Below are 26,672 nucleotides of genomic sequence, written 5' to 3'. Positions count from 1 at the left end.
GCAGAAGCACACAAGCCTAAGTTTACCACGTCAGCTGGGTGGTGTAAAGCTTACCGCCATTGGAGTGATGAATCACGCTTTACCATCTGGAAGTCCAACGAACAAATCTGGGTTTGGCGGATGCCAGGAGAACGCTACCTGCCCCATTGCATAGTGCCAACTGTACAGTTTGGTGGAGGAGGAATAATGGACTGGGGCTGCTTTTCATGGTTTGGGTTAGGCCCCTTTGTTCCAGTGAAGTGAAATCTTAACGCAACAGTATACAATGACATTCTAGATGATTCTGTGCTTCTAACTTTGTGGCAACGGTTTGGGGAAAGCACTTTCCTGTTTCAGCATGACAATGTGCACAAAGTGAGGTCAATGCAGAAATGGTTTGTTCAGATCGGTGTGGAAGAACTTTACTGGCATGCGCAAAGCCCTGACCTCAACCCCATCAAACACCTTTGAGATGAATTGGAACGCCGCCCAACATCAATGCCCGACCTCACAAATGCTCTTGTGGCTGAATGGAAGCAATGTTCCAACATCTAGTGGAAAGCCTTCCCAGAACAGTGGAGGCTGTTATTGCAGCAAAGGGAGGACCAACTAGATATTAATGCCCATGATTTTGGAATGAGATGTTCGACGAGCAGGTAATCCACACGTTTGGTCATGTAGTGTAACTTTCGAGTTGAGCAGAGAAGAGAGAGTTCGTATTTTAGCTGTTGTGCTGCATACATGTGGGTTGCATACAAACACACATGTGCACTTACACACGCACATACCCACGCATGCACACTGCTGAGTGATACAACTAGTCACAGTGATAAAAGCCATTACACTTAAAGGGCCTCCCTTGAAGTATTTTAATTGGTTTGACCCAAAGATTCCTTCCCCCTTTTCCAGATTCCAAATATGTTGTCCATTGGCTCCACGCCTATAACCCGAGCCACTAATAAACATGATGATGTTTCCTTCTGTAGGCTGTATAGCCTGTTACATGTACTCATCTTAGGAAGACCGACATGTCTCAGTTCAATGTGACCAACTCCTTCCTTGAATTCCCCTCATTGCTTACACCTCTCCAATACTTTCAGACCTCTAAGTGTGAGTCAGGGTGGAGGGAATGGAGCGGGTCATTGTGTTGGCACCCATTCATACGTTTCCAAAGGTATTAAGATAACTCATATGTCCACTAGGTGGCAGAACGTGCTTACTCTCAGTACAGTCCCTTAATGAAAGCCATTGCTAAAAGTTTCCCTTAATCCCTGTCTGAAAGGCTGAGACTGACCTGCACTTTGATGGGCTGAGGGACCCAGGCTTTGACGGACAGATCACAAAAGAGTTCATCCTGGAAGATGCTCTTCTCTTCCTGCTCCCAGCACACGGTGGACAGGCCCGACGGAAGAGCCCTTCACACACCGAGACAGACGATGGACAGAGGGTACTAAACAACCGTGTTTGACTTAATAAAGCACTCAATACTATGAGGGCAATGACGATGGACTCCTTTAAACATAATTAACATAATTAACATAATAATTCCATTAACCTTCACAATTTGTGTTGTGTGTTTCTGGTCAGTTTGGTGGCTGTGGGGGGCCATACGGTCTCTGTCTGCCAGAACACCAGACTCTCCTCCTCCTCCAGTTCCTCCGTCAGCTGAGGACACGAGGGCCATTTGAACTGGTAAACCTCGATTCCACATTACTCTCTGTTACAGTGCATTAGGAAAGTATTCAGACCCCTTCACTTTTTCCACATTTTGTTATGTTACAGCCTTATTCGCAAATGGATAAAAAAGTTTTTCCCCCTCATCAATCTACACACAATACCCCATAATGACAAAGCAAAAACAGGTTTTTAGAAATTTGTGCAAATGTATTAAACATTTAAAACTGAAATATCACATTTACATAAGTATTCTAACCCTTTACTTAGTACTTTGTTGAAGCACATTTGGCAGCGATTACAGCCTCGAGTCTTCTTGGGTATGATGCTACAATCTTAGCACACCTGTATTTGGTGAGTTTCTCCCATTCTTCTCTGCAGATCCTCTCAAGCTCTGGCAGGTTGGATGGGGAGCGTCGCTACACAGCTATTTTCTGGTCTTTCCAGAGATGTTTGATCGGGTTCAAGTCTGTGCTCTGGCTGGGCCAATCAAATGACATTCAGAGGCTTGTCCCAAAGCCAGTCCTGCATTGTCTTGGCTGTGTGCTTAGAGTCATTGTCCTGTTGGAAGGTAACCTTCGCCACAGTCTGAGGTCCTGAGCGCTTTGGAGCAGGTTTTTTGATCAAGGATCTCTCTGTACTTTGCTTTGTTCATCTTTCCCTCGATCCTGACGAGTCTCCCAGTCCCTGCCGCTGAAAAACATCCCCACAGGATGATGCTGCCACCAGCATGCTTCACTGTAGGGATGGTATTGGCCAGGTGATGAGCTGTGCCTGGTTTCCTCCAGATGTAACACTTGTCATTCAGGCCAAAGAGTTCAATCTTGGTTTCATTAGACCAGAGAATCTTATTTCTCATGGTTCGAGAGTCCTATAGGTGCCTTTTGGCAATCTCCAAGTGGGATGTCATGTGCCTTTTACTGAGGTGTTGCTTCCGTCTGGCCACTACCATAAAGGCCTGATTGGAGGAGTGCTGAAGAGATGTTTGTCCTTCTGGAAGGTGATCCCATCTCCACAGAGGAACTGCAGAGTTCTGTCAGAGTGACCATCGGGTTCTTGGTCACCTCACTAACCAAGGCCCTTCTCCCCTGATTGCTCAGTTTAGCCAGGTGTCCAGCTCTAGGAAGAGTATTGGTGGTTCAAAACTTATTCCATTAAAGAATGGTGTAGGCCACTGTGTTCTTGAAGACCTTCCATGATGCAGACATGTTTTGGTACCCTTCCCCAGATCTGTGTCTCGACACAATCCTGTCTCGGAACCCTGCAGACAATTCCTTCGACTTCATGGCTTGGTTTTTGCTCTGATATGCACTGGGAACTGTGGGACCTTACATAGACATCTGTGTGTGCCTTTCCAAATCATGTCCAATCAATTGAATTTACCACAGGTGGACTCCAATCAAGTTGTAGAAACATCTCAAGGATGATCAATGGAAACAGGATGCACCTGAGCTCAATTTTGAGTCTCATAGCAAAGGGTCTAAATACTTATGTAAATAAGGTTTCTCATTTTTTAAAATTTGCAATACATTTGCAAACATTTCTAAAAACCTGTTTTCGCTTTGTCATTATGAGGTATTGTGTGTAGATTGATGAGGGGAAACATTGATTTAATCCATTTTGGAATAAGGCTGTAACGTAATAAAATGTGGAAAAGGGGCATGGGTCTGAGTACTTTCCGAATGCACTGTATAGAATATAACCAGATTAATTGTAAAGCATAACGTAGTCAATGCTACAGAACACGTACAGTGGTTCCAGATTGTTATCATGTTATTTAGATTTTCTGTATTCCCAGTAACTGAAAACCAGTCTATATCCAGCTTTATCCTGCAGCTTCTCCAGAGCGCTCTCCTATCCAAGACATTCTGTTTAGATCGTTCCCTAGAGCAGAGGAGTCTGGGAGTGGGCGACGTTTCTCAGCATTGTTGGACAGAATCTGTTCTCATTATACAGAGCAGAGGAACCAGACTTACAGGTGAGCACAAGCGTGCGCGACACACACACACACACACACACACACACACACACACACACACACACACACACACACACACACACACACACACACACACACACACACACACACACACACACACACACACACACACACACACACACACACACACACACACACACACACACACACACACACACATCAATCAGTTCACATGAGGTTCTGTTACCTTGCTCTTCCCCCTTGGTGTTGTCTTACTCTCCGTATATTTGGAAAGGATAGAGCAAACCATTGACCAGACAACTGATTGGTCTTGGGGGGGAATAAAGCTTGGCTGAATTTAAGGATGTTTTTCGTTCCCCAACCTCCCCTAAGCATCCCTTCACTAGCCCCTGGCATATGTATGTTAATCTGGCTGTAGCAGGAGAGAGGAGCTTCATGCCCATTCCACTCAGACTGGAACATAATTAGGTTAAATCCCTGCTTGGCTGGGTGCTGGCTCCACTGGCAAGCCCCGTCCGGCCTCCCATCCTTCCCATGGATGTGGCACGGAGCTGGGCTGCTGGAACTCAGAACACAGCCTCCCTCTGCCCTCGGGCTGGGTGGACTTCTGGTGCTGAGCACGGAGCTAGGAGCATGTAGCACGCTCACGGGCAGGGAACCAGGCGAAATGATGAGGATGATGGGAAGAAAGAATGGGAGGTAGTAGAGGAATGGGGATGCTAAGGGGTAGAGGAGGGGTTGGTGATGGAAGGGTTTGGAAGAGGACTGGAAGGGGGAACAGGATGCTGGATGTGGGAAATGGAGGAAACAGGGGTGGAGGATACATTTTTTTTATTTAACCTTTATTTAACTAGGCAAGTCAGTTTAAGAACAAATTCTTATTTACAATGACGACCTAGAGAAGAAGAAAAGGGAGAGAAAAAAAGAGGGAGTGTCTGGAGAACAGCCAGTATAGTTTACTTTGATTGGGTGAGGGTTATAACAAGTGTTGATAATCACCTCTGGACCTCATATAGGCCAAAAGGGAACCAATTGGAATGTTGATGCTGGCCAGGAAAGTGTGTGTGTGTGTGTGTGTGTTTCTTTTCTGAATAATGACTTCCATGTTTCCCATAGGACCAACGAGGCAGAGACACAGACCGGGTGGGACCAACACTCAGGCTCCCAGGACCTCCCTGGAGACAGAGGTGAGGCGCTGCTCAGGTGTCGGCTAATTGGCTGGCTCTGGAGCACCTCACCAACAGGATGCAGAGAAATGGATTGGAATTAGAATGCTGTATATCTCAATGGTTTGAAATGTGACGCTCTGAGTTCACCAGAGCTCCACACTGGGAGGCGTACGTGTCTTTCTGCAGAGCAAAACCGTTTGTGGAAGGTATAACACCGAGCACAGACCCTCTCGCTCACTCAACGTTGTCAATATACATCTAGTTTCCTTATAGGCCTATTTGTCAGGGAAACTGTTAGGCCTGCTATATAGCCTATTTCTGTTTGAGTCTTTTATTAAAGAATGTGAAACAATGTTTCTGTTTGATCCTTGCCATTACATCATGCATAGCTTTATTTATATGGCCTAAAATAAATGTGTTCATATGAGCAGAATGTTATCTATAGGTTATAACTCATTTTGTTCAGTTATGAAAATAAAACATTTAATGCAGAAATTGATCTCGTAAAAGGCCGACATTTCAATAAAAAAATATATTGGATGGATGGCTATGACAGTCCAGCAATCGAATTGCAAGTCTTTCTTATGCTAATAATCAAAATATTCTTCTTAAAATAATATTTCACTGCTACCCTCATTTGTCATATTATCAGAGGAGCAGAACAGGCAATGGAACCTGAAGTTATCCTCTGTACGTGGAAAAAATATCCCGGCGCATGAAAGCTACACCAACAAACTGGAACGACAGACCGCAAATAAGTCCTTCTGGAAGTGCACGGAATATGATGCTTTCGAATGCCGATATCGCATAACCCTCACTGACGGCATTATCTCCAAGTTAACCGAACAATTTTCATACATATGACGCCTTTACAGTAACGGGTCGATCGCGACAATTTATAACCTTTCAGAAAATATTTTTAAAAAACAGTGCCGCATCAGAAGCATCTGTACCTTTTCAGGCAGTAAAATGTTCCTGGGGCATAGAATGTTCGGTATTGTTTCCTTGACAACAATACTGCCCTACCTAGCATATAGTGGAACTAAGAAAAAAATGCTTTTATTTACAATGGTTTCACAGTAACTTTATGCAGTTGCTCCTAATATGACCTCAATTTTCTCCCAAACGCAATACAATAGAGGCAGTATACTTGTCCCCATGATTATGCATGTATTTCATGTATAAAAAATGACATGAACTCATTTTCGACCAAATGAGCAGTTACTGCCTTTTGCTTGGTATGGCAGAATAATGGTAGGGTAGATGTGTTTTCTTTCCACTAAGAGTCATTGTATTTAACGAACTCCAAAGTACTTTTTAGGAGTGAGTGGTCTGCGTGCAGTCAGCAGAGAGGCAGGCTGCTTGCAGGGAGCTCGAGACAATTTGATTGACAGTTTTCATGGCGGCATTTCAGACAAACTAATGCTGTGGCTGAGGCGTTTTCAAAACACCACACTTTATATACCCTTATTAACGAATTCATATAGGCCTAGGCTACAATATTCTGCTCATATGATCAACATGTATTTCAGGCCATAACAATATTCTTAGCCATACATGATTTAATGAAAAGCAGTAAACATACACCTCATGAACACAATCATGCAATAGTTAGCAATAGTTAACATACACAACATTGTTTCACATTCTGTAATAACAGACTCTTTAAACACAATCATGCAATTGGCTACAGCTGGGTTCACAGCTTCACCCTGGCTTCACAGCTTCCCTGGGAAACTTGATGTAGCCTTCACGCAAACAACAGAGCAGAGAAGGAGCTCGCTTCTGCTGCAGTGACTGAGGTAAAATATTAAGCTGCTGCAGTGTTCGAGGTCAACTATTAATTTGGGCTGGTAGGGTGGGTATGTGGCCCTACTGTGCCCCCTGAATCTGCAAACTGCTTGAGATTGGCACACACCAGAGTCAATTGCCTCCACAGAAAGTGAGCATTCTCTGGGCTTGTGCTCAACATGTGTGGACCTTGTTATTAACATTCCTCTATGTGTATTAACATTTTATTCTCCCATTACATAATTGTGTGTGTGTTGGTGTGAATGTCTTTAACTTTAATAAGCACGTACACACACACACACACACTGAGCATGCATGTTTTAGATAACCATCTTTGTTCTTTGATGCTCCTTCTGGTGGATAAATATGAACAGTATCCTGAATATCTTTGGGCTCAGACACAGCAATGGCGTTTGCTGGCCGAGAGTACTTAACACCTCTGAACGTAATTTAGAGTGCGCACCAATTTTGCATGTACAGTCACATGAAAAATACAGAGGGTGGTCCCTAAAAGACAGCACGCTGAACGATCGGCAGATGAACGCTAGATCCGCATACGGTGTGACGTGTGCAAGCCTTTTTTATCTGTGCATAATCCGTTCTCTCTCTCTCTCTCCCTGTGGTGTGTATCAGAGCGGTGTGTGGACCCCCACCTCAGACAACTGTACACAGACCCCCCTCTGACCCTCAGCCCCCCCTTCAGTCCCTGGGTGAAGGACTACCGTGCTGAGGTCCCCTTTGACGTGGTGACCCAACGCCTACGCCCTGAGCCCATCAGCCCAGCCTGTCACATACACCTGGACGAGCACAGAGGACCTAGGTGAGACCCTCCCAGCCATGACCTTTCACCCTGTGAGTCACAAGCTGGGCTTTCAAATGTATCCTGGGTCACATTCAGTGAGATGGAAGGTGTTAGCAGTCATATAGTTAGATCTCCAACAAGCCCTTCAATAAATGGTTAAATGGATCTTGTCCTATATTGCTTACACCTGCCCAGTCTTCAGGTCTATAATATAGATTTAAGTGAGTTATAACATCTGAATTCTGGGAATGTGTGTTTTCAGTCCAGTGCTTTGGTCAGGGCATGTTTCCATGTCATTCTGAGTTCTACTCTGTGTGATTGTTGAACTCTGTTTCTTATGTCTGCAGCTTTGATCTCGGCAGCCAATCCCTGATTAGCACCCATTAGACTCAGTAGCACTGGGGTCAGTGGATTGACCTCTGACAGACCGAAACACACACACACACACACACACACACACACACACACACACACACACACACACACACACACACACACACACACACACACACACACACACGTAAGACGGCCACACACATAGCGCTAAACGTGACATTTAGGAATGATTCTATAATCTCCCTCAGCCCCCTGTCCTCTCTCTCACCATCCTGTGTGTGTGTGTGTTTTCATCTCTACGCTCTGTGTGTGTGCTTGTACTTATGTGTGTTTCGTCTCCCTGGACCTCTCTGGACATTGTTTCTGAGAAGCTCTGCTTCTGTTTTTCCACAGAACGGCTAACTACCCGGTCGGCCTGGGCAACAGCATAATCAACATCCTAGTGACGGACGAGTCGGCTGCCACAGAGCCCGTTGTCATGACAATATACACTCTACACATGTACCGCGAGAGTCGGCCTAGCCTGCCCATGTTTGGGGAGCATGTGATGTGTGGCTTCGTGCAGGTACGTGGTGCGGGCATGGTGTTTCTACACGCTTGTAACTCACTACCATACACTCACAGATGGACAAGCACTGTCAGAGACCTGGGCCCGTATTCACAAAGTCTCAGAGTAGGAGTGCTGATAGAGGATCAGTGTTTAGTTTTAGATTATGATGAATAACTCTATATGGATAGGGGGGAACTGATCCTAGATCAACACTCTAAGATGTGTTTTCTTTTCTTCTCCATTATGAGTAAAACAAGGTAAAAATGTAAGGTTAGTGGGACTTCACGTTCCCCATCAAGTTAACCAAGAGTGACTTCCTGTTTGGGGTTCACTGACTTTACTGGAGGACCACGTCAGGAACACAAAATACAATTTCCCTATTATCCCGTACCATATTCAAATGAGAGGCACTATTGACTTTTACAGAGGCATGGTTTCAATTCCCAGAGCATGTGAAGTGTTTCCTTTTATGAGCAATGTTGGTCTGGCATCCAACACAAGTTTCATAGCATGTAAACAAAGGACAATCAATTCCTTCGGTGGAGAAGGAACAGTGCGGTTCCAGCATTTGCCATGTCGACGGTTGGGTTTCGCCCGAGGGAGCTTTCGTGGCTGGTCTGTGTAAAGTTTCGTGTCGGTTACGGCCACGAATGGCTTTGGGAGGCAGTGGAGCGGCAGCCGTGTGGAGATGCGGTTGGTTGATATTTCCAAGCCGGTATTTTCCAGATTACCCGTTGGAATGTGGAGGAGCGGGGTCGGCGGGAGCCGTAAAGGGATTGAGAGGGTCTGATGTTCACATGAGTTCCTGTGGCAGGGGCTATATTTGAGCTTTCACACCCCAGTAAGAGTTTGGTTTGGGATGTGGTCCAGGACGCTCTGTCTCCCCTCACCTGACCCCCCCCACACACACACACTCTTCTCCAAACCTCCCTCCCTATCCCCCGATGCATCTTGGGTATGAGGGTGGCGATGGGGCAATGTCCCGGGGCGGGGCAGGGTTGATGGAGCGGACCCTTAGCTGACCAATCAATGCAGGGATATGAGCCGTTAAGAGGAGGAGCATTTCTAGAGATTTCAGATTTGAGGACATTATAGTGATAGAAACAGTAGGAGACAGTTGGGTAAGATCACTGTACTGAATCACAATCATTTTGTCTTTTAATAATTTTAACCATCTTTCAACGCACCTAAAAAACACGTTTAACTTGGGCCCTGGTGTTACCTCATATCCCAGTGATGATGCCTTCCATTACAAGAAAATAGGGAAATGTGCTCTACTTGCCATTGGCTCGACCATTGGCTAAACTGACCCCATGGCCATTGGCTCAACTTACCCTAAGGCAAAGATTTGGACTATATTAGCCCACACAGATACAAGGATGCACTTTCATGCTAGGTTTAGGACCTCATATTGAAGCTTATAGAGACCCAAACTGATGTATAGAGCAATCTTAAAATGATCTACTTTGGCTTAAATAAAAGCATCATGGAACTTCTAACATGATAAATTATTTTGATTTGGTGAAAATATATATATATATATTTTTTAACCTAACGTGCTTACCTCTTTTTCCATGTGGTTTTTCCCTTCAGACTCCATGAAATGATGACCTCTTCCTAAATATTTGGTGAAATTATTAATTTTGCGTATGGTTTCCTAAAAACAAGGGTTGCTTAACTTACCCCTTTGGCTCAATTTACCCCACTCTCCCCTATGATGCTTCAAACATGCATACATACTTACACACACGGGCAACCACTTCTGAGCCTCATATGGACACACACATACTATATAAATACACACACACACAGCTCATAACAGCTCCTGATGGTTCTCCCCTGCTGGTAGTGTGAGGGCTGTGGTTATTATGGTCCATTGGGAAGAGCTGACTGCCTCCCAGATTGTTATTGTGGTCACCGACCAGTCCTCACATCCCAGCAGGCATAAACCATCCTCTCCCATAGAACATGTCGTCCTGTTTTTGATCAGAAGCGAACGAGAGAAAAGAGGAGAAACATACTGAATCCTTGACAAATTGTTCACACAGAACAGCCACCAATCATTTCCTGGTGCTATTTGCTGTAGGCCTGTGAGATTAATGTTAATTATGGTGTCTAACTGTCACGAATTCCCCGTGAGTGTTGGTAAACATCTGTCCCTTTGTAATTGTGTGTGTGTGGCTGGTATTCCAGCTTTGTGTCCTTGGTGTTGGGAATGTTGCTACGGTTGTCGTCCCCATGCTCCCTCAGGGTTACTACAAGGTGTCTGGGTCTGGGCAAACGCACTGTGTGAACCGCTCTACATTGTCCACTGTACCTCATTCTAACTCATTGATCATACCCCACCACAGCTGATACACTCACTTAAACACATAAGCACACCCACACAGCTGGTAACCCCTTCAGTGGGGGGTGGGGGTAAAGGTTACAGGTGTTTTACTCGTCTTGGGAACAAGGTCATTGCGGAGGAATAGACACATACCCTTCGTTCTCCTCTCATCTCAGTGCAAGGTGATACTGCTGGGTGTAGGCGTATGATGGGTTGGAGCCACAGGGTTGTGTGTGTGTGTGTGTGTGTGTGTGTGTGTGTGTGTGTGTGTGTGTGTGTGTGTGTGTGTGTGTGTGTGTGTGTGTGTGTGTGTGTGTGTGTGTGTGTGAGAGAGAATCCATTCGCCCATACACCCAGTCCCAAATCAGCCTCTAGCACGTCTGAGAGTAACCCCTCCTGGCTGATAGGATGGTAGTTGTGAAGTAAAAAAATATGACATATCTGGTGTGGATATTACAGTCATCTCCAAAATTATTGGCGCCATTGATAAAGATAATTTGGGATTAATATTTTAAAGTATTCTTTTTTAGTAATAATACAATTATTTTATAGTATTACTCAGAGATTATTTTTTTGCAAGTAATCTTTTTTTCTTCTAAAAAGGAAGGTATCAAAATGATTGGCACCCCTGTTTTCAATGTTTTATTCACCCTCCCCTTGCGAGGATAACGGCACTGAGAATTTTTCTAAAATGTTTTTGAAACACATTGGGAGGGAGCTTGGACCATTCGTCTTGGACCCTTGATATTCTTCGGTCTGTGCTTATAGACTGCCCTCGTCAATTCAAGCCACAGACTTTCAATGGGGTTCAAGTCCGGACACTGAGATGACTATTGCAAATTTTTGAGTTTGTGGTCAATTAAGCCTTTCTTTGTGGATTTTCTTTGAAGATCCACTTACGGCCAAGTTTCAACCTTCTGGCAGAGGCAACTAGGTTTTTTGCAAAAATGTCCTGGTACTTGGTAGAGTTCATAATGCTTAACAGATGCCCCAGGACCAGTGAAGCAAAATATCCCTATAACATCAACGATCCACCACCATACTTTACAGTAGGTATGAGGTTATTTTCTGCATATGCATTACCATTGGTTTCTGTGGCTAAAGACCTCTATTGTCTTCTCATCTGACCATAGCACCTGGTTCCAATCAAGGTGCCAATGCCGTTTAGCAAACTTGAGTCTAATTGTGGATTTGGATACTTGGTTACCCCAAGTTGCGAGCAACACTTCCTTTCCAGTGGTTTTACACAAATGAATTGTTATCCTAATAGTGGTAAGTGGTAAATAAATACAGTTGAAGTCGGAAGTTTACATACACCTTAGCCAAATACATTTAAACTTTCACAATTCAATACATTTAAACTTTTCACAATTCCTGACATTTAATCCTAGTACAGATTCCCTGTCTTCGGTCAGTTAGGATCACCACTTTATTTTAAGAATGTGAATTGTCAGGATAATAGAGATTATGATTTATTTCAGCTTTTATTTCTTTCATCACATTCCCAGTGGGTCAGAAGTTTACATACACTCAATTAGTATTTGATAGCATTGCCTTTAAATAGTTTAATTTGGGTCAAACGTGTCGGGTAGCCTTCCACAAGCTTCCTACAATAAGTTGGGGGAATTTTGGCCCATTCCTCCTGACAGGGCTGGTGTAACTGAGTCAGGTTTGTAGGCCTCCTTGCTCGCACATGCTTTTTCAGTTCTGCCCACATATTTTCTATAGGATTGAGGTCAGGGCTTTGTGATGGCCACTCCAATACCTTGACTTTGTTGCCCTTAGGCCATTTTGAAACAACTTTGGAAGTATGCTTGGGGTCATTGTCCATTTGGAAGACCCATTTGAGACCAAGCTTTAAGCTTTCCTGACTGATGTCTTGAGATGTTGCTTCAATATATAATTTTTCATCTATTTTGTGAAGTGCACCAGTCCCTCCTGCAGCAAAGCACCCCCACAACATGATGCTGCCACCTCCGTGCTTCAAGGTTGAGATGGTGTTCTTCGGCTTGCAAGCATCCCCCTTTTTCCTCCAAACATAACGATGGTCATTATGGTCAAACAGTTCTATTTTTGTTTCATCAGACCAGAGGACATTTCTCCAAAAGGTACGATCTTTGTCCCCATGTGCAGTTGTAAACCGTAGTCTGGCTTTTTTATGGCGGTTTTGGAGCAGTGGCTTCTTCCTTGCTGAGCGGCCTTTCAGATTATGCCGATATTGGACTCGTTTCACTGTGGATATAGATACTTTTGTACCTGTTTCCTCCAGCATCGTCACAAGGTCCTTTGCTGTTGTTCTGGGATTGATTTGCACCAACGTACATTCATTTCTAGGAGCCAGAACACATCTCTTTCCTGAGCGGTATGATGGCTGAAAGGTCCCATGGTGTTTATACCTGCGTACTATTGTTTGTACGGATGAACGTGGTACCTTCAGGCATTTGGAAATTGCTCCCAAGGATGAACCAGACTTGTGGAGATCTGCCATTTTTTTCTGAGGTCTTGGATGATTTCTTTTGATTTTCCCATGATGTCAAGCAAAGAGGCACTGAGTTTGAACGTAGGCCTTGAAATACATCCACAGGTACCTCTCCAATTGACTCAAATGATGTCAATTAGCCTTTCAGAAGCTTCTAAAGCTATGACACCATTTTCTGGAATTTTCCAAGCTGTTTAAAGGCACAGTCAACTTAGTGTATGTAAACTTCTGACCCACTGGAATTGTGATACAGTGAAATATAAGTGAAATAATCTGTCTGTAAACAATTGTTTGAAAAATGTCTTGTGTCATGCACAAATTAGATGTACTAACCGATTTGGCAAAACTATAGTTTGTTAATTAACAATAATTTTGTGGAGTGGTTGAAAAAGGAGTTTTAATGACTCATATAAAGCAATTGGATTAGTGTAAAATAATATTCCTCTCTAATATTCCTCCTAAGTGTGTGTTTTTTAGCATTCAATATAGCTCAGTATTTGTATTATTTATTTGATGCATTATTGTTTTTGATTGTCTTTATCAAGAGTGCCAATCATTTTTGAGGTGACTGTGATATCCACATTAGATAAATTAATCATCATCATTGTAATGAATGTAATCTGTTTTGACTCCGAGCCTAAAGGGAATCACAACCACCGTCCTATTCCTCTGTCTCATCCATCAGCCACCAGTCAGGAGGGGTTACTCTCAGACATGCTAGAGGCTGATTTGGGACAGGGTGTATGAACGAATGGAATGCTGCTGACACACATCACACATCCAACCCTTTGACCCCAACCCATCATACTCCTACACCCAGCTGTATCACCTTGCACTGAGCTGAAAGGTGGACGAAGGGCGTGGGTCAACATGTGTGCCATTTTTTTCCCGAACATATAATATAGCTCTGTATTTGTATTATTTATTTTTTGCTCATCTTTATCAAGGGTGGCAATAATTTAGGAGGTGACTGTATATGAATGGAAGGTGAGCTACAGTAAGTTCCCTCTCTTTGTCATATAGGACACACCCCATTTGGATATTCAGAGGTTCCTAGAACCCCTTCCTCCCTGGATCACCTCTCTTCCTCCCTCATCCCTCCATTCCTCTCATCCTTCATGTGATGGAGTCTTCTCAGCATCCTTCCTGGGCAGACCACTTGATCTGCCTGTGACTTACGACCTCTGTTTATCTGTGTTAGGATGGTTTGATTTGTCTCACTATATCAAGACAGCTAGTACCCCAGCCTTTTCTATTGTTTTCTCCTCTCTCTCTCTCTCTCTCTCTCTCTCTCTCTCTCTCTCTCTCTCTCTCTCTCTCTCTCTCACTCACTCACTCACTCACTCACTCACTCACAATCACTCACAACTCAACTTACTTCTGCTCTTGACTCCCTTTACTGTAAGGCCACTACAAGCTCATGCTATGCCAGAGGGACTTTAGAAAGCGATACCATCTCCCCCTTGAAGTACCGTCTGAAATAATTATATTTCCACAGCATTTGATGGGCATTCTTGGTGCATGAATGTGACACGCAGACATAACCACATTTCAGGGCCTGTCTAGCACAGCAAATAGTTTTTCCAAGTTTGATCTGAAACGCAAATTTTCATTGCTCCTCCTGATCCTGATCCACTTGGCTTAGTGAGAATTCATTTATTTGCAGTTTAGTGAAGGAATCTAATTGTCACATGCACTCTCTCACACACACACACACACACACACACACACACACACACACACACACACACACACACACACACACACACACACACACACACACACACACACACACACACACACACACACACACACACACACACACACACACACACTGAGAGATTGTGACAGAGTATAGATAGGCAGACCTGGGCCAGTCCGAGTGTTCTGGTGGATAACAAGGCTAGAGGCTTAATGCTTTCCTTCTGTCCTGAAGTCGGTGTGAGAAACACCTAGAGACTGGAGTCTCTACAAACCACGAGGGTGCTCTCACAGCTCTGTTCCTCACACACACACACACACACACACACACACACACACACACACACACACACACACACACACACACACACACACACACACACACACACACACACACACACACACACACACACACACACACACACACACACGTTCATGCTCAGACATATATTCACAAATCAGGCAGGTTCACACCACCATCACACCCCATGTGAGCCATGATGTGGAAACCATTAAGGGATCAGAGAGGAGAGTGGCAAACGAGAGTTATTTTAATGCCGGAGCACGTTCCCATTTCCCTCATTCTCTCCCAGTCCCCCTGGCCCCACCTTCTCTAATATCACCATACAGCCCCTCTCTTTATTTATTTTGAAACACAGGTTAGGGACTTTCCAAATCAAAGTGACCTGAATGCATCACCTGTCAATTAGACCAGCTGAGGCACAGCAGTGAGTAAAGGGCCTTCAGGATTCTGCAATATGTCCACCATATTGAGGAGGGTTTTGGTTCTTGCTTGATGTTGCTCTTATAAAATAGATGATTTAAAGTGGGGATATCATGAAGACAGTGATGGAATGTATTAAGTGTCAAACGTACAAAACCATTATTTAAATTGCATCGGACAAAGCCTTATGTCGTGTTTTGGGAATAACGAGGGCTAATTGGTGAGTGAGCCTGGTGTCGTCGTTAGCAGTGTGACCCCAGGGCAAACCCAGTATAAACTCCCTCGCCGTACCACGAGTCCCCACATTTATGTGTTCCACCCATCAACGTGTGTGGAACTCCGAAAGACCGATATGTGGTTCTCTGCTTTGTGCAATGTTGTACTTTGTCTTGTCCTGCTGTTTTGATGTGCCTTCTTGTATTTGACACTTTCTCTGAGGTGATGGTGTTTTTGTTGACCTCCGACACAGGTCTCTCTGCTCTGCAACCTGCCCTGTCCATCGATCTGCCATGCATTAGAGCGTTGGCCAGTGTCCAATCCCGAGGTGACAAGGTAAAAATTATGTCGTTCTGCCCATGAGCAAGGCAACCCACTGTTCCCCGGGCACCGAAGACATGAATGTCGATAAGGGCAGCCCCCCCCCGTACCTCTCTGGGTTAAATGCGGTGCTGATGACACATTTCAGTTGTACAACTGACTAGGTATCCCCCTTTCCATGTCACTGACAACCACGCTCTGATAACAACTACTATCTCATCTGCTCCAGCCTTCCGCTCAAATCCTAGTCGTTCACTCTCTTCCTCCGTGGGTCAGAGTGAGAGAGAATGAGAGAGATAGTGTCCACTCATCCTACACGGGGGGCAGAAGAATTGGGCCCTAGAACAGGGCCTCCATTGATGCGGCATGTGGGGCTTTTGAAGTGCTATCATGTGAAGGCTCGGAGCTTCAGTGTTCATATCAGCAGGCTGTCTGGCTATCTGATGCTGCTCGGTTATCTCGTAAGGTTGATAGCCACAGGTGGGAATGGGAAACTGGCTGAGGTTGGAACTCAATAGTCTAGAGTAGCTTCCTTGTCTCGTATCCTATCCTCCGTCTGTATTGACTTCACAAAGCTGATGTTCTATGACCAGCCATGCCTCACTTATGGGGACTGGTACACTCACCAGTGAGAAAGTCCAACCAGGAGCACTTTCTGTTACTACAGAAGGAGGACTGCCCTTCCACACACAGTTTTATATTTTTACATGTCCACTGTTATGGCTGGACACGTGTTCAGTTTATTCCATTACCGTCTCATTCAACCCTCCACTTCCCATTCCATCAACACAGGCGAGATCACAGCTCTGTCCCAGTTTCCCAACCCTGGTCTCCACACCTATCCGTATCCCCTCTCATAGAGGGAAACTAAGCATTGATTTCCTGGTGTTGTTGTCAGGGGGTCTTGGTGGGAGTCTGGCTCTTTGATGTGCTGCAGCTGTGAATTCCACCGAGGCCCAGTCCCAGGGCTGATCCACAGAAGCTGGCTCTGTTACCCTCCCTCCACCCCTCTCCTCCCTCACTCAGCCCAGGAGTGTGCCACTTCACTCAGACAATGGCTGACTTTATGCGCCCCGCTGTGTTATCATACGGGAGCGGAGGGAGGGAGGGGGAAGACGGAGGGAAGAGGGGGAGACGGGTCTTCTCATTAAAACTCCTGTTGGTTCCCCTCAGTCCAATAAAAATAATCACTGCTGCTGTGTTTGATCTGTTTTGATCAGTCAGAGAGGGTGAGGGGTAATAGACATTCAAAGAAACATACATTAAATGGTTTGGTCCTTTTATCATTTAGGGGGTAAATAACTTTGTTGGGGTAGAGGACCCCCCCACTCTTGCCCCCTGTTACCCTGTGTATGTAGAAACCCTCCTCTCTGTCTCTACCACTTGCCTTTCTAGCTTCCCTCTCTGTGTGTGTGTGTGTGTGTGTGTGTGTGTGTGTGTGTGTGTGTGTGTGTGTGTGTGTGTGTGTGTGTGTGTGTGTGTGTGTGTGTGTGTGTGTGTGTGTGTGTGTGTGTGTGTGTGTGTGTGTGTGTGTGTGTGTGTCAGGGCTGTGATTCGTTGCCGTTGACAGGGCTAGTCTGGGTGGGAGTATTTAGGGGTCTGTGATTCAGGGCGAGGGTTCAACACCCACGGTCATCCCCTCATAGAGCCCTACAGCTGCTCTAACCTATTAGTATGTAAAAATATTTAGGAGATACAGAGAAAGATTGAAGCAACTAGAGGTACAGTACCAGTCAAACGTTTGGACACACCTACTCATTCAAGGGTTTTTCATTATTTTTACTATTTTCTACATAGTACCCTTTGCCTTGATGACAGCTTTGCTCACTCTTGGCATTCTCTCAACCAGCTTCACCTGGCATGTTTTTTCCAACAGTCTTGAAGGAGTTCCCACATATGCTGAGCTGTTTCCCTTCATTCTGCGGTCCAACTCATCCCAAACTGTCGGGTGATTGTGGAGGCCAGGTCATCTGATGCAGCACTCCATCACTCTCTTTATTGGTCAAATAGCCCTTACACAGCCTGGAGGTGGGTTGGGTCATTGTCCAGTTGAAAAACAGATGATAGTCCCACTATCCGCAAACCAGATGGGATGGCGTATCGCTGCAGAATGCTGTGCTAGTCATGCTGTTTAAGTGTACCTTGAATTCTAAATAAATCACAGTGTCACCAGCAAAGCACCATCACACCTCCTCCACCATGCTTCACGGAGGGAACCACACATGCAGAGATAATCTGTTCACCTACTCTGCGTCTCACAAAGACACAGAGTTTGGAACCAAAAATAAAAAATGTGGACTCATCAGACCAAAAGACAGATTTCCACTGGTACAATGTCCATTGCTCGTGTCTCTTGGCCCAAGCAAGTCTCTTTTTCTTATTTGTGTCGTTTAGTAGTGGTTTCCTTATAGAAATTTGACCATAAAGGCCTGATTCACGCGGTCTCCTCTGAACAGTTGATGTTGAGATGTGTCTGTTACTTGAACTCTGTGAATCATTTATTTGGGCTGGTAACTCTAATGAACTTATCCTCAGAGCTCTGTTATTCCTGGTGGTGTCCCCGGCAGCGTTCCTGGCTCAGGGAAATGGGAATGTCGTCTGAGAAGAAGCGAGGCCGGCTCTTAGTGGAGGGAAACCATAATGATAAGATATGTGTGTGGATTGTTTTGGCAGGGAGAGTGACTTGTACAGTTTAACGCACATTATCACATAGGAAAACACACTTGAGTTTTAAGGCACATTAACAAGCATATAAACATGCATGCATGTATGTCCGCACACAAATGTGGGCACACGCACGCACGCGAGAGTAGGCTATCACAGGATTGGTTTTCCAGCTGTGCTATGCATTTTGTTTTACCTTTGCAGTTTGATTATACAGTAGTACTTGAGGTCACTTGTACATTAGCTGACATAACACTCACAGACTCTCAGTCTTTACTTCATACCCTCTTCAATTAGCCTCTAGCCTCTTATTCAGAATCCATCTCACTCTCTCTCTTTCTGCTAACCCCTCTCTCTCCATCTGACTCCCCCTTGTTTCTCTGGGATTCTGTCTGCCTCTCTCCCGCTCTCTCTCATTCACACTGAGCACACACACACCTCTGAATATGTTCCTGTATGCGTCTGTTTCCTCATTATGCATCGTTTCTGGGTGGTATTGTAAACTGGTAATGAGTTGTGTACTGTTGTTCTGATCAGAGGGCGGATGTGTGGGCGTTCCCCTCCTCTCTGTGCCCCCCCACCCCCCCCCCACCCCATCCCCCCGGAGCGGGGTTCTGCGGTTCCTCCAAAGGCCCTATAAACCATGTTTTAAATTGGTTATCGGAAATGTGTGGATTTGTTTCTGTGTGTTCTATCCCAATGTAAATGGAGCCCATGACAACCTAATTTAACTAGTCAATAACTTACGTATGAATTATCTCACTTTGACAAAATACAATTTTAATCACAGAAAGTAACAGCACACATTTCAGAACTTTTGCTTATAATGAAATATCTGAGGTCTTAGACAGTGATGGAGTGTTTAGGCCCTGCCTGTGCCAAGAAAATCCTCCCTCTCACCAAAGCGTAAATATCACTCTTTTGCTTTTACCCGTCGCTATGGTAATGCCAAGCATGTCCAATGTGGCGGTGTGGACTGTGGAATACTGTTCAGCAGCAGGCATAGCCCTGGCAATCACACCGAGGATCACCCAAATATGAATAGCAGCGCTACATATTCCCTCCAATTCTCCACAAGTCTCTGTTTCCACCTTTAATCACCACTCAATCAGTGTAGTAACTCAACCTTATGGGAAATAATCATCACTCAATCAGTGTAGTAGCTCAACCTTATGGGAAATAATCATCACTCAAAACATAGAATCCTACCGCTGTTAAACCTTTACAGATGTGGTTGGGACTTTATCCGGCTGCTGGCATTAGTAGCGGACTCTGTTTAAGAGAAAGGGGGTGTATGATCTAGTAAATGCAGCTCTACGCTCGCTCCCAATCAGGGGTTTCATTTAAGTTATTTTTTAAAATCTATTTTTTTATTTAACCTTTAACTTGGCAAGTCAGTTAAGAGCAAATTCTTATTTACAATGACGGCCTACCCCGGGCCGCCCTATGGGACTCCTAATCACGACCCTTCGTCTCTCGTTTGTGGTAGGGGCAGCCCAATTATGGTTGCATGTTGAAATAACTGTACCATTATTCACACTATCCACACCAGTCACTGTTCATTTGGTTCTCCCGCCATTATAACGCACCGATTTGAATGTCCTTCTCTGAGTTTGGGCTGCCTACTACTGACTGAATGGCTCACGAAGACTTACCAAGACTTCTCTCTCTCACGTCAACCCTCTTTCTCTCTGTCTTTATTCCTGTCTCTCCACCTCGATTTCTATGTCTCTTTGTTCCTCTCTCCGTCTCTCTGTGTCTTTCATCTGCACGCTCCTAACCACAACAAAGATTGCAATGGGCTGCCCATAAGAACTGGACCACCTAACATTCCATTGGCCAGATCTGAGTCCCTGAAAACCAGTACAATACCAGATGATGTTTAATACCTGACACAAACAAACCCTTGTTGAACCTCTGGGTTGGGATGACTCAGTCCTGGACTCTTGGTTTCCCAGGTTGTCCAGTTTTGGTCCTCAGAGCTCGCATGGCTCCCTTTCACTTAGTACGGGCCAGTGCTTGTGTGCTAACGCTCATGTTAACTTTAGCTACTCATGCTCTGATGATCTTTACACAGTCATAGGGACTGGTCCTCTCAGCCTGTGGTTTCCCAAGGTCACTCAGTTGCCAGGTTACATCATGGTTGTTGTTGTGGATGTGGAGGAAGGACTGTATGGTTAAAATGTACTTGTTAGAATTGACTTTAAATGACCACACAATCATTATTAGAAGATGTATTCATTTATGTGATTGGTAGTAAAGTCTCCTGATGCCGTATGGTGGCTCTGATGGTTCAGATTTCCTGTATGAGCAGAGAGCTTTCAGGCTGAGAGTTTGGAATTGATATAGATTAATAACCTAGTTGAGGAAGTCATTGGTTTCCCATAGAAACAGAAGGCATGGAATTTGAAACAGTTTGGAATTGAAACAGTTTTTTATCCCCCTTGAAATTTCCTGAATTTAAATCTGCAATATTCTTGCGCAATTGTGATTGTACTTCTAGGAATCTGTGTACATATCTTACACTGGCTGCGCTGAGAGGCTGGGAAAAGTCGTTATGAGTTGCAAGTGATTGAACATTTGGCAGTGTGGATATCGCTGTGTGGTAGAACATTCCAGATTGGCTGACCATTGCTTCCTCTGGGATCTGGCTGGGTTTCTTTCCCCTTTTGACTTGGCACTCTGTCTCATGTACTTCATAGTGCCATCAAAGGACATCCTACCAATAGGTCTTCATGTGTTTAGAATGATTTTGTTGTATACGCTTGTTCATACATTCCAGTGTGATGCATTGTACAGGTTTTACGTGAGAGGAGAACTCTGTGTGTGTGTGTGTGTGTGTGTGCGTGTGTGTGTGTGTGTGTGTGTGTGTGTGTGTGTGTGTGTGTGTGTGTGTGTGTGTGTGTGTGTGTGTGTGTGTGTGTGTGTGTGTGTGTGTGTGTGTGTGTGTGTGTGTGTGTGTGTGTGTGTGCACATTTGGGTTAGCGGTTCACTGATTGTTAAGGATGTGTGTGTGTAACATGTTCTGGCAGCCCCTCTGTGGTTCTTGGTAGACGTCTGAGCGTTAGAGCTGTCATTTCCTCTGTGTGTAATAAGGATCTCTTATCTGGTGGCTAACCACATCCATTCTGAAAGACTATATTATACTGCAGAGTGTGTGTGTGTGTGTGTGTGTGTGTGTGTGTGTGTGTGTGTGTGTGTGTGTGTGTGTGTGTGTGTGTGTGTGTGTGTGTGTGTGTGTGTGTGTGTGTGTGTGTGTGTGTGTGTGTGTGTGTGTGTGTGTGTGTGTGTGTGTGTGTGTGTGTGCGTGTGTGTGCGCATTTTTATATGCTCGACTTTGATGTTTAGAGTCTGGATTCTTCTCTGGCATGTCCCACAGCAATTTTCCCTGTCATTACAATCACATGATTTGGTACATCGACATGAGTTTTATGACATGGAAATGTGAAGAGCACATTTAGACTCACAGGTGTTTGGCTTGCTTGTATGACATCAAATCGTTATTTATTATAATCCTCAATGTCTTCCAAAATACAATGAGTCCTCTTATCTTACAGCATTTCCCTCACTCAGACAACAAAATATTTGAAAAAGTTGCCCAATTAGCAGGAGGGACAGGTGCAACGTCTTATCACACGAGGTGCTCAAGTTCAGAATGGCTGTCAGTCAAAACCCATACAGAGCTGTGAAGGACTGAGCCTGAGGTCTGACGTCATGTACAGCCACAATGTTCCAATTTAGGCGCTTCTCAGTGCCCAAATCTGTCATTTTCAACCTGTATATGGGTATGAGTATAAAGGGCTACAGATGGAATCCGCATTAGGGGGAACCAGGGTCACTGGCCACCTCACCACCCATTAGGGGGAACCAGGGTCACTGGCCACCTCACCACCCATTAGGGGGAACCAGGGTCACTGGCCACCTCACCACCCATTAGGGGGAACCAAGGTCACTGGCCACCTCACCACCCATTAGGGGGAACCAAGGTCACTGGCCACCTCACCACCCATTAGGGGGAACCAAGGTCACTGGCCACCTCACCACCCATTAGGGGGAACCAGGGTCACTGGCCACCTCACCACCCATTAGGGGGAACCAGGGTCACTGGCCACCTCACCACCCATTAGGGGGAACCAGGGTCACTGGCCACCTCACCACCCATTAGGGGGAACCAGGGTCACTGGCCACCTCACCACCCATTAGGGGGAACCAGGGTCACTGGCCACCTCACCACCCATTAGGGGGAACCAGGGTCACTGGCCACCTCACCACCCATTAGGGGGAAACAGGGTCACTGGCCACCTCACCACCCATTAGGGGGAAACAGGGTCACTGGCCACCTCACCACCCATTAGGGGGAACCAGGGTCATTGGCCACCTCACCACCCATTAGGGGGAACCAGGGTCACTGGCCACCTCACCACCCATTAGGGGGAACCAGGGTCACTGGCCACCTCACCACCCATTAGGGGGAACCAGGGTCACTGGCCACCTCACCACCCATTAGAGGGAACCAGGGTCACTGGCCACCTCACCACCCATTAGGGGGAACCAAGGTCACTGGCCACCTCACCACCCATTAGGGGGAACCAGGGTCACTGGCCACCTCACCACCCATTAGGGGGAACCAAGGTCACTGGCCACCTCACCACCCATTAGGGGGAACCAGGGTCACTGGCCACCTCACCACCCATTAGGGGGAACCAGGGTCACTGGCCACCTCACCACCCATTAGGGGGAACCAGGGTCACTGGCCACCTCACCACCCATTAGGGGGAAACAGGGTCACTGGCCACCTCACCACCCATTAGGGGGAACCAGGGTCACTGGCCACCTCACCACCCATTAGGGGGAACCAGGGTCACTGGCCACCTCACCACCCATTAGAGGGAACCAGGGTCACTGGCCACCTCACCACCCATTAGGGGGAACCAGGGTCACTGGCCACCTCACCACCCATTAGGGGGAAACAGGGTCACTGCTGGTTGTTTGCAGTAACTTCTTTTGGATTCCAGCTTTAAGATGGCTGTTCAAGCTGTTACAACATAGGTTATAAATGAACTGTTACCTCGGATGTCCCTCTCATTATTATAAATACTGTATTTTATTTTATTATTATTTTTTTTTTTACCCCCTTTCTCCCCAATTTCGTGGTATCCAATTGTCAGTAGTTACTATCTTGTCTCATCGCTACAACTCCCGTTCGGGCTCGGTAGAGACGGTCGAAAGCCATGCGTCCTACGAAACACAACCCAACCAAGCCGCACTGCTTCTTAACACAGTGCGCATCCAACCCGGAAGTCAGCCGCACCAATGTGTTGGAGAAAACACCGTGCACCTGGCGACCTGGTTAGCGTGCACTGCGCCCGGCCCGCCACAGGAGTGCGCGATGAGACAAGGATATCCCTACTGGCCAAGCCCTCCCTAACCCGGACGACGCTAGGCCAATTGTGCGTCGCCCCACGGACCTCCTGGTCGCGGCCGGCTGCGACAGAGCCTGGGCGCGAACCCAGAGTCTCTGGTGGCACAGCTAGTACTGCGATGCAGTGCCCTAGACCAAATAAACATTGTATTTAATTTACTCTGAAGATCCTTACTGGTCAATCAAACGTAAAGCCTAAGAGTTATTTTGCTCAAGTTCTCTTGCTAAAAAGGGTGTGGTATTTTGATTGTATTTTGATGACGATATTTACAACACTTTTTACTGGTTTGACATTTTTGAATGTTCAGTTATTTTATTTCCACTGTGTTCTTTGGGAATCAGCGGCTCTCCTGTAACCATGAAATTGACTTTCTGAGGAGAGGAATCCAGTGCTTCACAGCAGAACTGCCCTGAAGGAACTCTAGAACTCTGTTGCCTTGTAGTCAGAATTTACAGTGTATTTCAGCAGTCTTTCTAGGGATTGGCCTGTCGTCTCAACAGCAGCCAACAACCCCTGCGAGACCCAGCATGAAGACTGAGGTGAAAGAGATCTCCAAAAGCTTTATTGTTTTATACAGTTGTATTGTTTTATTCAGGCAGGATTAGACGGAGCCTATCTTCAGAGGAGTGATTTTTGGAGTGGGTGTTTGTACACTCCTATGCCTGGGTGTGTTTCCCTTGTGCTACCTCTTGATACCCTTTTGAGACATAGAATTACCCAAATATTTATTATACCCCCAAATATGTATTATTTAGTGTGTTATTCCTTTTTCCCCCAATTAACTTTTTGTTCCGATCTCAACCCCTACTTGAGGTGAACGGAGGCTCCTGGTCTCCCTACTAAGCTGGCTTCTATAATGAGTAGGGTCCGTTTGGTCCTGGAGGATTGGAGTCTGATTGGTAGATTGACCAGGCTTTGTGTCTGCTCCAACAAAAGCAGGTAGTTGTGTCTTAACAAGGCCTCTTGGCACAGAGACAAGCAGCTATGATCTAATGGAGATCACGGTCGGATTAGCTGTGTGTGTGTGTGTGTGTGTGTGTGTGTGTGTGTGTGTGTGTGTGTGTGTGTGTGTGTGTGTGTGTGTGTGTGTGTGTGTGTGTGTGTGTGTGTGTGTGTGTGTGTGTGTGTGTGTGTGTGTGTGTGTGTGTGTGTGTGTGTGTGTGTCGGGGATTAGCACTCCCTTTTTCGAGGTTGGTTAGCATAGCTCTTTGATCAATGCAGATTACGGTAGTGTTGAACTCAGAACCTTATAACCAAGTCACCCCACACGCACGCACACACACACACGCACGCACACTACATTCTCCTCTGAAGTACTGCTCTCTAGTCCCTAGGTGACCTCAAACCATCTCTTGGTTTTCAGCAATTTATTAACCAAATGTGTTGTTAGGAGAGTCCTATTGGGGAGCCTGGCTGAGAATTGATGGTCTATGAATCAGAGGTTTTCACTGAGGGCTGATGTCAGAGGGATGCTGTTATTGCTCCCTGTTCTATAATTCATTTTAAGGAGGGGGAAGAGAACTTGACAGATAAAACGCTGGTATATGTGCGCACCTGCCACTGTAAAAGAAGAGGGAGGTTGAGAGAAAGAGAGGGAAAAGATGGAGAAAGGGCAGAGAGAAAAATAGAGATGATCTTGGCCTGCGATTGAGCTCTCTCTCTCTCTCTCTCTCTCTCTCTATATATATATATATATATATATATATATATATATATATATATATATATATATATACGGACCGGAGAGTCTCGCTGCCACTTAAAAAAGATCTGTATATACAGTATACAGTATATACAGTATATATATATATACTGTATACTGCATATACAGATCTTTTTTTACGTGGCAGCGAGACTCTCCGGTCCGTTTTAAGAAGAGGGATGGAGGGAAGGATGAAAGGCTGCTGCAGTTCGTTTCCTCCATAACGGCGGTTGGGCTGTGGCCCCAGGCGGCTCCCTCAGACCCCAGGGTTCTCTGTGTTTGTGGCGTGTACACTGTGCACAGGTACGAACAAGAAAATCCCTGTTAAGTTGTCTTGTGGCACTTTGTTGAGAGCTGCGCCGGAGCCGTGGGGAATGTGGTGTGAACGTGTGAACTGAAGACCCTCAGAGGGAGGGAGGGAGGGGGGAGGTTGGGTGTGTGTGTGGGTGGGTGGGTGTGTGAGGTTCAGTTCCTTCATGGCCCGCTTGAAAAGGAAAGGTTACGTGTATCTAGGTGTGTGTGTGTGTGTGTGTGTGTGTGTGTGTGTGTGTGTGTGTGTGTGTGTGTGTGTGTGTGTGTGTGTGTGTGTGTGTGTGTGTGTGTGTGTGTGTGTGTGTGTGTGTGTGTGTGTGTGTGTGTGTGTGTGTGAAGAGCATCTATGTTAGTGTGTGTGAGGTTCAGTCGCGCCGCAAGCCCGATGGTAAGGGGAGGTGCCTGGCGGTTTCTCTGTCCTCAGTACTAGACGGTCGGTCGGCTCCCACGGGGCCCCTGGGATACGTAGCTTCCCAGCCGCTGTCATTCATCTGGTTAGGTTTGTCTGACCTCTGACCACTCACCTCCGACCATTTGACC

At 45.7% G+C, this 26,672-nt stretch overlaps 1 protein-coding gene across 1 annotated transcript in view; it reads left to right on the top strand.

Annotated features, from left to right (window-relative positions):
• The window catches only part of LOC118365955 (cadherin-like and PC-esterase domain-containing protein 1), a 69,406-nt gene that overhangs the window by 29,789 nt on the left and 12,945 nt on the right, over nucleotides 1-26,672 (top strand). The window contains exons 9-14 of the mRNA XM_052492076.1: nucleotides 1,262-1,426; nucleotides 1,567-1,671; nucleotides 3,477-3,631; nucleotides 4,730-4,800; nucleotides 7,207-7,393; nucleotides 8,105-8,276. Of these exons, the coding sequence (XP_052348036.1) occupies nucleotides 1,262-1,426; nucleotides 1,567-1,671; nucleotides 3,477-3,631; nucleotides 4,730-4,800; nucleotides 7,207-7,393; nucleotides 8,105-8,276 (855 nt within the window). The remainder of the gene's footprint in view (nucleotides 1-1,261; nucleotides 1,427-1,566; nucleotides 1,672-3,476; nucleotides 3,632-4,729; nucleotides 4,801-7,206; nucleotides 7,394-8,104; nucleotides 8,277-26,672) is intronic.

Source organism: Oncorhynchus keta, chromosome 33 (assembly GCF_023373465.1).
Source record: "Oncorhynchus keta strain PuntledgeMale-10-30-2019 chromosome 33, Oket_V2, whole genome shotgun sequence".
NCBI lineage: Eukaryota > Metazoa > Chordata > Actinopteri > Salmoniformes > Salmonidae > Oncorhynchus > Oncorhynchus keta.
The sequence above is the reverse complement of the archived record's forward strand: the minus strand, read 5'-3'. Positions and strand labels throughout refer to the sequence as shown.